Source organism: Bubalus kerabau, chromosome 3, assembly GCF_029407905.1.
Source record: "Bubalus kerabau isolate K-KA32 ecotype Philippines breed swamp buffalo chromosome 3, PCC_UOA_SB_1v2, whole genome shotgun sequence".
Lineage (NCBI taxonomy): Eukaryota > Metazoa > Chordata > Mammalia > Artiodactyla > Bovidae > Bubalus > Bubalus kerabau.
Genome location: NC_073626.1, coordinates 144,543,859 through 144,557,769, shown reverse-complemented (window position 1 = coordinate 144,557,769; position 13,911 = coordinate 144,543,859). Strand labels below are relative to the sequence as shown.

The following is a 13,911-nucleotide window of genomic DNA, read 5'->3' as shown; positions in this document are numbered from 1 at the left end:
AACCACCACCACCACCACCACCTACCTTTCATTTCTTTTATGCATGACTCGATTTTCTGTGAGACTAATTTCTAAGCAATCTAAAGCTCACCTAGTCCCATAAACTAATGGGGTCTGGATTCTCCTTATATCTAACTATCAGGGTTTGATGAGAAGATTGGCAGATAATTGTACTGGGCAAAACCATTTGCAGTTCTAATTTACCAGTTTCTGCTATGAAGTCCCCTACGACTACACCCTTCTCCCGGTCGGAAATCCAGTTATCTCACAGGCACATGTCGTAAGCCTGCAGAAATGTGGCAGGGGAGGTGCAGTGGGTTCAGGGTTCCTGGTGTTCACTGTCAGGGCAGAGGCACTGCTCTCTCACTTCTTTCTCTGCAAATGCACTGGACTTATTTTTGCTGTTTTATTTTTTTTTTTATTAAAGAACAACAACAACAAACGGAGTGTTCCCTGAGAATTCACACTTTCTAGAGCCAGGGGTGGGAGGAAGAAGAACTGAACTACAGCCCCTGGAATTGTTTTCATTCTTTCCCCTCAATCTCTTTTTGTTAAAGAGCACTCCGAGGGGGAACCGACCTAAAATATGCCACAATTTTTTGGGGCTCCAAAATCACTACAGATGGTGATTGCAGCCATGAAATTAAAAGACGCTTACTCCTTGGAAGGAAAGTTATGACCAGCCTAGATAGCATATTCAAAAGCAGAGATATTACTTTGTCAACAAAGGTTCGTCTAGTCAAGGCTATGGTTTTTCCAGTGGTCATGTATGGATATGAGAGTTGGACTGTGAAGAAAGCTGAGCACTGAAGAATTGATGCTTTTAAACTGTGGTGTTGGAGAAGACTCTTGAGAGTCCCTTAGACTGCAAGGAGATCCAACCAGTCCATCCTAAAGGAGACCAGTCCTGGGTGTTCATTGGAAGGACTGATGCTGAGGCTGAAACTCCAATACTTTGGCTACCTCATGTGAAGAGTTGACTCATTGGAAAAGACTCTGATGCTGGGAGGGATTGGGGGCAGGAGAAGAAGGGGACGACAGAGGATGAGATGGCTGGATGGCATCACCAACTCGATGCACATGAGTTTGGGTGGACTCTGGGAATTGGTGATAGGGAGGCCTGGCGTGCTGCGATTCATGGGATCGCAGAGTCGGACATGACTGAGCGACGGAACTGAACTGAACTGAACATCTTAAGGGCTTCCCAGGTGGTGCTAGTGGTAAAGAACCCGCCTGCCAATGCAGGAGACATAATAAGAGATGCAGATTTGAGCCCTGGTTTGGGAAAATCCTCTGGAGGAAGGCATGGCAACCCACAACAGTATTCTTGTCTGGAGAATCCCATGGACAGAGGAGCCTGAAGGGCTACAGTCCATGGGGTCTCAAAGAGTTGGACATGACTAAAGTGACTTAACATGCACACATGCACTACATCCTTAAGGCCCAGATCAATTCTCTGCGCCTCAGTTGCCCCTTCTGTAACCTGGAGACAATATAAGGGTATTTAGGGTAGGATGCTTCCATACGTGCTCTCTTATTCAACTCTGATGCTCAGTAAAATTCCAGAATCCCATACTGAGAGCCTATAAAATGAGACAAAGAATAGTTTCCAACTCATAATGTTGTTGTATAGATCGAGTTAATGCAGGTGCTTCACACAGAACCTGCACAGAGTAAGCTACCATATTATCATTTTGATATAACACTGATATAATATCCATGATAACAGTACTGTGGAGGCTCCTGTGATTCTTGCAACGGGGCTTTAGGAAGGGGGTCTCTGCCACACGAGGGCTGTTGTCCTTATTCTTCCACTCACTGACTCCTGGTTAGCAAGGAGCAGGAGTCTTCCCTCTAAGCCCCTGTCCCAACTCTCAGGCTGGAACTGGCGTGGAAGGTTGAGTAAGCCTCTTGAGGGACTCAAACCAGCCCTTCGAGGGGCTGCATCTGGGGTGGGGAGCGGTTCTGGGAAGCACTTCCACAGGTTCCTTCTTGCTGCCAGGCCCTTGAACTCCAAATTAGAAAGTCAGGCAAGAACAAGGGAGCATCCAGCCCTCAGAATTTAAATAGCACTTATGAGTCTTCTACTTCTCACTAAAAAACCAAAACACTTCCTGGGACTAGCACTGCAAAAGTCCTGCTTGATTCCATTCTGCCCTGATGTAACTTATTCTCGTTGCTTACCCTCACTTCAATCCTGGTTTAAATTAAAAAGAATGATGCTTAGAAGATTTTGAGACCTCAGTAAATATCTGTAGCTGGGTGACTAGGGGCACAGGCTATAGTCAATTTGCTGCTCTGAGGCTCACCTTTCAGAGCCTGTAAACTGGGGGGTGGGGAGGATGATACCTACCTCTCAGAGTTATTGTGAAGAATAAATGAAATAATTATATATTAATAATAGTAATGCTGACATTTATCCATCACTTATTAGGTGTCAAGTACTGTGGTTCCGGGCTGTGGATTATCTTAACTGCTATACTGTGCTGTGTTGTACATACAGTTTAGCACATGGCCAATATTTAATACATGTTAGCAATGATAAAGACAATGATGATATCAACAAAGTATGAAGAGCCAGTCTTCACTGCCCTTGGCAACGTGTTTGTGTAATCATGCTCCCTTTCCTAAAGCTGGGAAATCACCCATCACTCCCCTGTTCCCCTTTGGTCCCTTTTCTTCTGGCCACATCATATCTTGAAGCCCACTGCTCTGGTGGAAAAGATGGCCACATTCAGGGTCTTTGGGAATCCTGAGTGTGTCCTTCACTATGGCCTGGCTTTTATTTACTTGTGACACTCAAGCTGCTTTTAGCCTCATCAGTTTCTCCATCTTCAGAGTGTGATCAAGATACCATTAACCACTTATTGTACTTTAGTACAGTGGGGAGAAAGAGTTTGTAAACACTAAGAATGGTTTTTCTGGCCTATTCCCTATTCTAGAGGTTGGGGTGGGAAATATATGAGGTGAGAAGTATGTGCTTAGTTCTGGCTAAGACTCAGGATAACAATTTCCAGAAGTCAGTCTGCTATATCCAGGGCCTGGCATAGCATCTGGCATATCCTAGGTCCTCAAGAGATGATTTGTTGGCATTGAAGATAATTCATGATTTTAACTCGAGGGCTTATTCTGTACGTCTGCTGCAAAAAGCAACTCAGGGACCAGCTGCCACTCATCTCTCCTTCCAGTTATCCCAGATTTGGAATCTGGAGCTAAATGCTACATGCCATTTGTTTTCCTTTGGAAATGAAAATATATAACTGGTGATAGGTTATGCCACACATGTTTCATTATTGGTTACTACACTTCCTATTTGCTATCCCACCATACCCTCCCCAAGATGCTTTCTCTTTGCATGAATTGTCCTCCAGAGTCTGCAAGACCATGCTGAAGTTGAAGGATCACATTTTCTAAGAGTGAGTAATATTAGGTGGTTGTCTTACTGATACCAGTTGAGCAGTTTGTTTCCATTCATGGAGTATAGGGCACTTTATCTCCTTACTCTTCCTCCCTTTGTTTCTGCCTCCTAAATGCCCTCTCTTGCTTCTGATATGTCCGTCTCTTGGAGACCCACTTCTTGAACTCAAAGCTGAACTGATGCCAGGGCTATACCACATAAATTGATTTGTAGGTGGGAAGCAGTTTAAAGGAAGGTCAATAGCAAAAGAGGTGGACTTGAGCTCCCCAAAAGGACCATTCCAAAGTGAGGTAGACCCCCAGCCAAGGCACGATGGAATCCCTCACAGTAGCTTCAGTTTTATTTTGTTAGTTTGAAGTCTTCTGAAAGAGGCTTTAGGGACAATGACCTAGAGAAGCATTTAAGGTTTTGGCTGGTATAACTGTTCAGAATCAAAAACCTTTGTCCTATTATTTCAGCCACATAGAATGTTGACTTGGCTGTGAAATATCCAGTAATGGGAATTCCAAGTTAGAAGATTGCAGCCAACCAGGAAATATGGATGTGGTCTTTGAGAGACACCAGGAAGATAGGATGCAACATAGCCCTTTGGTGTTGAGGAAGGCATGCTTCCAGTGGCAGAAAGCAATTGCTACAAAGAGGCATGAGGAGAGGCATGGTAGCTAGCTCAAGAGATTAGATAGCCCCCAATCTTGTATTTTGACTTCAGCGTACAGTAATACAGTGATGATCTTACTTTTTGAATTGGGCTTAAAAAGGCCAATGGGGAGTTCATCCTCCCTCACTGAGCACACACTGGCTTGGCTGGCTGAGAGGTGGGACACACTGGTCTACAGGAGGTAAAACAACTAGTCTGGGATTTCAAAATAGCCGTGGACAGTCCACAAGTGGAGGAGTCAGTTCGGCCTTCACACTGGCTGCATGGAATCACAGGCCCCTGGAGGAAGGTCTTCATCTCAGATGTCATCTTCATCAGCTGATGAAAGAAAGACCTCCGGAGATGAAGGAACCGATCTAAGAGGATGAAAATTATGGAGAATCGCATAATCTGAGTTCTTGGGAAAGGCATTCTTGCTGGATACACACCCTCTGCCATTAGAAGCGTCCTTCCCATGACTCACCCTCACAGTACCTTTAGAGAGGGGCTATGTGACATGTTACAGAAAGTGGGCTAAGCCCAGAATCTGAGGATGGGATATGATCCCTTCCTCTTCCCGTGTCACTTCAACACACTAAGCTCCTCAGCTTCTTCATTTTTATAATAGGATTTCTTCCATGTCGTAAGATTGTTACAATAATTTTGAGGATAAAGTCAAATAATGAGTGTGAAAGCAGCTTTTAAAACAGTAAATGCCACCAAATGTCAAGTAATATTATTCCAAATAACATTTGGGCCTCTGTTATGACTTACCACGTTCTGTTTAGAAAGATAATTATTTGCTTATTCCTCCACTGGGGAGGCTGTGCTCATTCACCCTGAATTAGGCTCCAGGTTACCTCAGGTAGAGTGTCTTTTTTTTTTATCTTGAATCCCTCCAGCCCTAGGATAGCACCTTTTCTATAGTGGCTGCTTGGTTAGTACTTCTTGGACTGGATCACTTATAATAAACAATTGTCTTGGTCAAAATTCCTTTTTTCCATCACTGTGGTACTAATTGAGAAAATTCCAATTAGAAGTTTTTCTTTTTTCAACCAGAGAGTAAGAGGCACAATGTGTGTTTACCAAAGACTTGACATTTAAATGGTACCCTTTTAACTAGTTTACTTTTTTATGAAATGTGAGGAATATAGATTCAGAGGTAAGAAATGTTACAAGTTGAAAAGTAAGAGTTGAAGAACCAAGTTTTATTAAATTACATTAATGTCACTGAGAGTGAAATAAGAGAAAAATAGAACAGACCCACACGTAGGATTTCCTGAAGCCCTGTTAGACTGTTATTCACCGTCCACATATGCATATACAAAAATATACTATCTATAAATAGCCACCTGCCTTTTCAGTGAAATTAAAGATGGGAGAGTTAGAAGAGAATTTCCCAGTATAATTACAGGGTTCAAACCTACAGCTGTTAGACTCCTGTAGTTCTGTCCAGAGAACTAATATCACTATTGCTAATATCACTATTTTCTATCAAGCACATTAAAAAAAAACAAACCTACCTTTAATGGGTAAGATGTTGTCAATAGGGCTTTTATTTGTTTCTCGCCAAGATTTCTCACAAACCTACTTTAAAAGATTAGGTGTTGCATATTGTATAGACTAATTTTGTTTGATAAACTGAAGTCAATTTTCACAAGTCTTTCTGCTCCTCATCTAGGGATTAACACCAAACTCCCACCAGTGTTTTTCCTCAACTCCACACATGCCCTTCCATACACACTCTCTTTCACCTATTTTCTGCAAAGATGCACCTCCTGAAAGATCCTTGAGCCTCTAAAATTCTTAGGTAAGAATCTACTACCTTAGGATGCACCACAGTGTGAAAGGAACGAAACAGAACCCTTTCATCTTTGCTTACAAAAAAGCAGGTAATAATTTATTCATACGCAGTCTTTGTTCCCTCACTAAAGACCAGTGCTCTTCAGTCTGCGAGAGCTCTGAAGGACGAGGCCATGCTGACGAGAGGAAGGGGACACATTTACAGGAGCAACCACCTCGCTCTCCCCACAGAAGGGTCTAAGTGCCTTTAGCAGTTAATTTGAGAGCAAAAAACCCCATTGGGAGCCTTCCATCGACTCTAAAAGCAAACATTCTTAACAGGCAGTATTAGTGTGGTGTTAAAAGAGGCATGCTTTAACCTAAAAGGTGTCATTTTATGAGCAAAAATGGATAAACCTTAAGAGACTTGAAGTCGTGTTTTTTTTTTTTCTTTCCTAGCCGCCAAAATCTTCACAGTTTAAGACGACCTCACACCCATTGTGATGTTCAAAACCCAGGAGGATCTTAAAGCCGCTTTGCACACACTGTGTAGTTGCACGCCTTCCTCCTCCTGGTGAGGACTGTCTGTCACTGGTTTTCATTCTTTGTGTTTGTAAAACACACCAGCCATGTGTGTGTGAGCCTGTTAATTAAAACAAAAACAGAAACTGTTTCTGTTGAGCTTTAGAAGTGCAGAAATTTAGAGCTGAGGGAGGGCAGGAGAAACAGCAGCGTCCTGTCCGTTGCTGTGATGGCTGCGGAGAATGAGTGGACTCTAGACAGATACCTGAATTAAAGTGGGGAAAAAAGAATCTGGTGAGGCTTGAAAATGGAAGTCTTTAGAATGCCTTTATCATTTCCCTGAGGGACTGTTGAATATCAAAGCGCCTGGACAGTGAAGGCTTCTTCGTCTAATCTGATTCCAAAGTTAGCCTCCCCGGCAAGAGGAAAGAATAGTTTCAGTGGCTTCTGAGGCCATGCCGGGGTCAGGCGCGGAGTCTATTACTGCTGGAGCTGCTGAGTCACTGCCACCTCGGGGAATCACTTGACCTCCAGCTCAGTTGACCTAGAAGGGAGAGTGAAGCCTACAGCCAGGGAAGCTCCCAGAGCAATGCTCCCGTTATAATCTCTGGAATCAACTACAGATCTTCCAGTCACCTGAACCCAAAGGTTTAAGCCCTAACAATTCAAATAAGGGGCCTTAGAATCAGTAAAAAAAAACAAAAAACATTCATAGCATTCTCCCCAAGGAAAATATCTCCAGAAAAGTGGACCAAAAATATCTAGTCCTCTTTCAAATATGGACTCCATGCCTGAAGGGTAGTAAAAACATGGATCAGATAGCACCTCTCTAAAAGAGATGCTTATTCTGTACCTTCAGTAAATGATTCAGGGCAGGATGTGAAAATGCTTAGGGGTGTGTGTGCGCCAGGGTGGTGGGAAGAGAGGCAGGAAGCAACAACAACAGAAAAAAAAAAAAAAAATTAAAGGACAGTTAAGGCATTCATTAAACTCTGTATTTTAAAAGGCAAGGAAAAAAGACCTTCATATATATAACATCTTCTTTTCAGTTCAGTTCAGTCGCTCAGTCGTGTCTGACTCTTTGCGACCCCATGAATTGCAACACACCAGGCCTCCCTGTCCATCACCAACTCCCGGAGTTCACTCAGACTCACGTCCATCGAGTCAGTGATGCCATCCAGCCATCTCATCCTCTGTCGTCCCCTTCTCCTCTTGCCCCCAATCCCTCCCAGCATCAGGGTCTTTTCAAATGAGTCAACTCTTCACATGAGGTGGCCAAAGTACTGGAGTTTCAGCTTTAGCATCATTCCTTCCAAAGAAATCCCAGGGCTGATCTCCTTCAGAATGGACTGGTTGGATCTCCTTGCAGTCCAAGGGACTCTCAAGAGTCTTCTCCAACACCACAGTTCAAAAGCATCAATTCTTCGGCACTCAGCTTTCTTCACAGTCCAACTCTCACATCCATACATGACCACAGGAAAAACCAAGCCTTGACTAGACGGACCTTTGTTGGCAAAGTAATGTCTCTGCTTTTCAATATGCTATCTAGATTGGTCATAACCTTCCTTCCAAGGAGTAAGCGTCTTCTTTTATGAGGGACATATTCAGTGGGTGTCCCTCTATACCATCTTTCCATAATACAAAATTCTGTTCTTTGGCTTATATAGGAACTATAAACTAAATAAACGTTCACTTTGTATTTTAAAAAAAAAATTTATTTGTGATCTGTACATGTGATAAAGTGGGGCTTCCTTGTAGACTTTAAAAGGCAAAACAAAACAAAAATTCAAAGTAAAAATGTATAAATACAATATATATTTTCTTACAAAAATGGGAGATTTACAAAATATACATACTGCACTCGTCTCTATTTTACAAATTTCACATGCAAGAGATATAACACAAAAGATGCCAAAAACTGTGTAGTGGGCGTTTTAAAAATCTGACAAATGAGACAGTTTTGGAGGTTTAAGAAACATAAGGTCAATGTTAAACTTTAATATAAAAAGCAGCTTCACTCAACTGAACATTACATGTATAAAGCAACTTGTACTCTCGTAGTAACCCTCTGATTTAAAAACTGTTTCAAACAGCATTTAAAGACAGTTTTGAGAAACAGGATAGTGTTGCTGGATTGGAGGGTGATGTCAAAGGTGGAGTAAAGGTTAGCTCCCATGATTCTCTGTTCAGCTTTAGACCATTATGCAAAGGAATTGGAGTTCTATTATAGAGGAAAAAAAAGTACATGATTTAAGATTAATAAATTTAAGTCATCCAGCACATTTCAAAGAACTCCAGACTTACTTTGAAGTTTACCTTCTTTTAATGACTTTCCTTAAAAATGGGGCCCATGGTTTTAACTGTCCTCTTCACTCACTGTCATTTCTGCAGGTCACCTCCCCACCCAGCCACACAAAGACAGGGTCAGCATACACATGATATTTTATAAACGGATTTATGGAACAAAGAAAACAGGACAAAATGCTCCTTTGACTTTTAAAAAAATTTAACGTTCCTTTATTATGAGGCTAAAGGCATTATGCTTCTCCTTTTATCTTAGAGGATTCAAATTGGAAGGAAAAAAAAAAAATCGAAAAACAAAACCTAAATGCAGGTTTAAGGGAAGAAAAAGAAAATGAAGGGAGAGATTTCCCTGAATGTTTTAACAGAGCCTGTTGGATCATGTGTTCTGAATTAAATTTACTTAAACACAGCAAAACCCCTTGCATTTCCTTTAGCCAAGTCAGTACCTCTGACAGAAAGGGGTATGGAAGCACACCGCCCTTCACTTTTCCTTAAAAAGGAATGTTTATTACAACCAAATTAACATCCAAAGGGAAACCTCAGATTTGCGCTGCTTTGCCTATAAAAGTTGCTGTCTTCACAGTTGTGTCTTTCCACAGGGAGACACTTGTTTCCTCTTTTGTCTCTTACAACAAAGACAAGGGGGAAAAATGCATTCCTGTTTTGAAAAGCAACAAGTCATCACTTCTTTTCAGGATATTAAACCAAATAAAACAGCCTTCTTTCTTCTGCCTGCTTCCCCAGAAAATAAAAAAGTAGTAGAAATACCTACTACTAGCCTCCTTTTCCTTGTTGCAAAATGTTGTCATTTCTTTTTGCATCCTCACATCAGGATTCTAGGAGGCAGGCCTCCCAAGACTTCAAAATGCTTATTTTACAAGACCTGAAAGGAGTAGAGGAAGAAAAACAGGCGGGGAGGAGGCAGAGGTGGAGACTGTAATGTCTGACCCTGGAAATTAACCCATCTGGGCTCCAGTTTGGCCCCAGTGAAAAGAGATTATGGTTTGACCACCGCTTGACAAGGACACTGCAGGGAGTCCTCCCTTTTCCCAACAAAGCGGCGGCCGCAGACAGCTGTACCTTTCACCCGGGCCTCACAGGAGTGAGGACAGGCCACTTGTCTTGCAGCAGGGGAATCGCTCACAGTCCCAGGTCGGCCCAGAGCCGGGAAGAACTCATAGCAACCTTCTGATCTCAATCTTTTTCGACAGGCCCAGGGCGGCCCGTACCGCACATGATTAACGTCACTGTTAACATCACCAGCATCATCCTGCAAGTCTTTGCCAGAAGTCTTTTCATCCAAACCGTCTTTCCACCCAGGCCTCTTTTCCCAACCCACATATATCTACATATATCTTCTCATTTCCAGGTCACTTCTCACTGGAGCGGAAGGAGGTTCCAGAAACAAGTCCCCCCACCCCGCAGTTCTTTCCCTACCGCCCCTTTCCCACCCCCGGCGGCGGGAAGGAAGGGTGGGGGAGGGGCCGGGGTTCATACCGCAGTCTCCCCCTTGCTGCTGTGGCTGAGTCTGTGGTAGAAGCGGCGCCACGACTGCAGGGTCTTGCCCGACCAGATCCAGAAGCCAGTGGTGATGCCGACGATCATGGTCATCAGGTACTTGATCATGAAGACGGTGAAGTCGGGGCTCATGGGCGGGAAGTGGCCGGGCGGGCAGGGCACCGCGTAGCTCTTGCACGTCTGCAGGAGCCAGGTGCGTTCCCAGTGTTCGCGGAAGGCCTGCTCATAGAAGTAGCAGGCCAGAACGATGGTGGCCGGCACCGTGTAGAGCACGCTGAAGACGCCGATGCGCACCATCAGCTTCTCCAGCTTCTCGGTCTTGGTGCCGTCGTGCTTCATGATGGTGCGGATGCGGAAGAGAGACACGAAGCCCGCCAGCAGGAAGGACGTGCCGATGAAGAGGTAGACGAACAGGGGCGCCAGCACGAAGCCCCGCAGCGCGTCCACGCTGGACAGGCCCACATAGCACACCCCGCTGAGCAGGTCCCCGTCCACCTGGCCCATAGCCAGGATGGTGATGGTCTTGACAGCGGGCACAGCCCAGGCGGCCAGGTGGAAGTACTGCGAGTTGGCCTCGATGGCCTCGTGGCCCCACTTCATGCCGGCCGCCAGGAACCAAGTGAGCGACAAGATGACCCACCAGATGGAACTGGCCATGCCGAAGAAGTAGAGCACCATGAAGAGGATTGTGCAGCCCTCCTTCTTGGTGCCCTGCGCCACCGTGCGGTAGCCGTCGTCGGAGAAGCGCTCCACGCACACAGCGCGGTCCTCCAGCAGGAAGCCGGCCACGTGCGCCACGGCCACCATGAAGTAGCAGCCCGACAGGAAGATGATGGGCCGCTCCGGGTAGCTGAACCGCCGCATGTCCACTAGGTAGGTGAGCACTGTGAAGAGAGTCGAGGCGCAGCACAGCACAGACCACACGCCCACCCAGAGGCGGGCGAAGCGCCTCTCCTCCTCCTTAAAGTACATAAGGCCGTTGGCGCGGCCCGGCTCGCAAGGGGCGCCGCAGTCGCGCTCGCCCAGGAAGCGGTAGCCCAGGTAGGGGGGCACCTTGAGCTGGCGGGGGCACGAGAAGGGGAAAGCGGAGCGGCCCCGGCCGTCAGCGGCCCCCGGAGGCAGCGCGGTGAAGGGCAGGTCGGGCAGGTAGGGTGCGGTAGGGTAGGCGGTGGGGCCGCCGCCCGCGCCCCCGGAGCCGTCCGACGTGTTTTGGCCCACGCAGATCTCGCCAGCGCCGTGCACGGGGAAGTTTTCGCAACGCAGCCGCTCAGGCCATTGGAAGCCGAACTTGTTCATGAGTGCCTCACAGCCCTGGCGGGCACGCTCGCACAGAGAGCGGCACGGAGGGATGGCCTTGTCGAGCACTGTACACACGGGTGCGTACATGGAGCAGAGGAAGAAGCGCAGCTCGGGAGAACACTGCACCTTCACCAGCGGGTAGAACTGGTGCACCTCGAGGCCCGCTTCCTCTTGGTTCGTGTGACCCAGCAGGTTGGGCAGGATGGTCTGGTTGTAGGCGATGTCCGTGCACAGGGGGATGGAGATGGGCTGGCAGAAGCCGTGGTCTGGCACTGAGATGCCCTTCTCTCCGTGGTACGGCTGCGCCCCGGCGCCTGCGGGCAGTGAGCCCAGCAGCGCCAGCACCAGGGTGCAAAGGTCCAGAGGCAAGCGCGACGCCGCCGCGCGGGAGCCCCGCATCGCCGGCCGCGGGTGCAGCGGCACTCTTAGCCCGAGAAATGCGACCAGGCAGCCGGGAGCGGCTGGGATCCGGGGAGGCGCCGCTGCGCCGGGCGCATGAGAGTCCTCCCGGCGCCGGGGCTGGGCCGTGGGCGGCGCGGAACAGAGGGCGCTGCAGCTGGGGTGCTCGCGCCACGGGGGCGCCGCCGCCTCCGCCCAGCACTGGAGCAGCCGCCTGGGGTCCAAACTCGTCTCCCTGGGCTGGGGGCGCAGATTGGGGGGCCGCCTTCTCCTCTCGATGCGACGTAACGGTGCGGCTTTTTCTGCGGCGAGAAGCAACAAGCGTCTCCTGTTACCCTTCAAAGTTTGCCCAAGTCTCCTGACTCACTGAGCTCAATAAGGCGCGCGCCCCCCCACACACCAAGTTTGGCCCCTGGCAGGCGAGAGCCCGGCGCCGCCGCTTGCTAGCCAAAGCCGCCGCCTCAACAGTGCTGCTCCGCCTTCTCTCCTCGAGGCTCCGCTCGCCGCCGCCGCCGCCGCCTCCTCCTCCTTCGCCTCCTTCTCCGCTCCTCGCTCCTTCTACAGCCCCAAAAGCTTGGCTCCAACTTTCAGCCAAACGGCTGATTCTCGCTCTGAGTCCGATCGGCGTCTTGGAGCCAAGAGCTCGGCGAGTTCTTTTAAGAAATCCAGTCACACTGCGTCCGAAGCTGCGAGGTCCTGGTGCCCGCGGCCTGGCTCTGGCCTCTCCAGCCCCGCGCAACTCTGAGCGGTGAGGGAGCGCTGCCCGCCGGGAGGGAGCGCAGAGTAACGCCTTGGAGCCGCGCAACTCTACAGAAGAAGCGTCGGGCTCTCAGGGTTCCGGACCGCCCCGCCCCCTCCCCTCCCCCCATTCACAAACCACTCCGGGGGCGGGCCCTCGAGCTCCACGGAGGCCCAATAGCAGCCTTTGTTTTTTGTGTGACTGCCTTCGGATTGGGTGGAAGTCGGAAGGGGCGGGCGAGGGAACGCGAGAGGCTAGGTCTGCGGAGGTCTGGGCGGATTCCTGAGGGGAGGGGCAGGGGGCTGGGAGGGAAAAGTTAAGAAAAACTTTTACCCTGAATTCACTAGGGGGAGGGGGTAGAGAAGCGCATCAGAAAGGGAATTTGCTTGGAAGATTTGTTCCTCTTCCGGGTACACTAAAATACACATTCCTGAACAGAAGGGCACACCGGGCAAGGCTTTTGCATGGAGAGGCTGAGAATTAGAGTACCTACCGCCTCCGCGGAGAGAGACGTGACCCCGAGTCGTGTTTAGCCCTCCTTGGGCTGAAAATGCTGGGTTTGGCGGGGGACTTTTAGGTAGCAGGATCCTAAATGTGGGGTTCGGAATGGGGCAAGAAATGGGTGCGCCTTGCGGATTGCTTTTCTCTCCGCACACTCAGACCACGTGAGGCCACAATCCCCGCTCACCCCCTCTCCGGGTTGTAAAAAAGAGGAGGGGCCGAGGCCGAAGAGAAGTAGGAGTCTGGCAGAGGGGGCCGGCTTAAGGCAGGAGGAAGTGTCGACCCCTCCAAGGGGACAGGGCCGACGAGCGGCGGGCGCGGGGGACCCAGGCATCAGGCCACCCTGCCCGCACGCACGGCCCAGAGTCTAGGGATTTGGCATAGCTTTAGTGAAGTCATAAGAAAACTAGTGCGGGAAATTATTGTAAAAAAACCTGCGGCCGAGTGCCCAGGAACACTGTACAGGTTTACAGCGAGTATTTAATTGCCCTGTTTTCTTTAGTTCTGCGGCGTGTGGCCCCTGGGAGTCCCACCTTGGTCGCGGAAGCAATGATTCGATTCTTGGAATCTGCGTAGAAAAGTTTTAATGCGTATTAGAAACCAAAGGCATTTGCTAATTAAAGAGTTTTCAAAACACAAAGAGAAGTACTTCTTGTTCTCGGGTACCGTTTTCTGATTGGCAAGCGTTCTTTTGTTCTCGATCAAATCTTCGCCCCGCTGAAGGCACTGGGCCTTGGCGCGCGCTCTCTGGTTACTCGCGGCGAAATCAGAAGTTACAGCGGGTGGAGGTGG

General features: G+C 48.2%; 1 protein-coding gene across 1 annotated transcript; it reads right to left on the bottom strand.

Moving 5' to 3' along the window:
* Positions 1–7,336: 7,336 nt before the first annotated feature.
* FZD7 (frizzled class receptor 7) lies at positions 7,337–12,725 on the bottom strand. Its single transcript, XM_055573113.1, has 2 exons — positions 10,161–12,725; positions 7,337–8,580 (listed from the first exon to the last, which is right to left on the bottom strand). Exons 1-2 carry the CDS (start codon positions 11,877–11,879, stop codon positions 8,560–8,562), a joined length of 1,740 nt encoding a protein of 579 aa, XP_055429088.1. The 5' UTR covers positions 11,880–12,725; the 3' UTR covers positions 7,337–8,559.
* Positions 12,726–13,911: the final 1,186 nt, after the last annotated feature.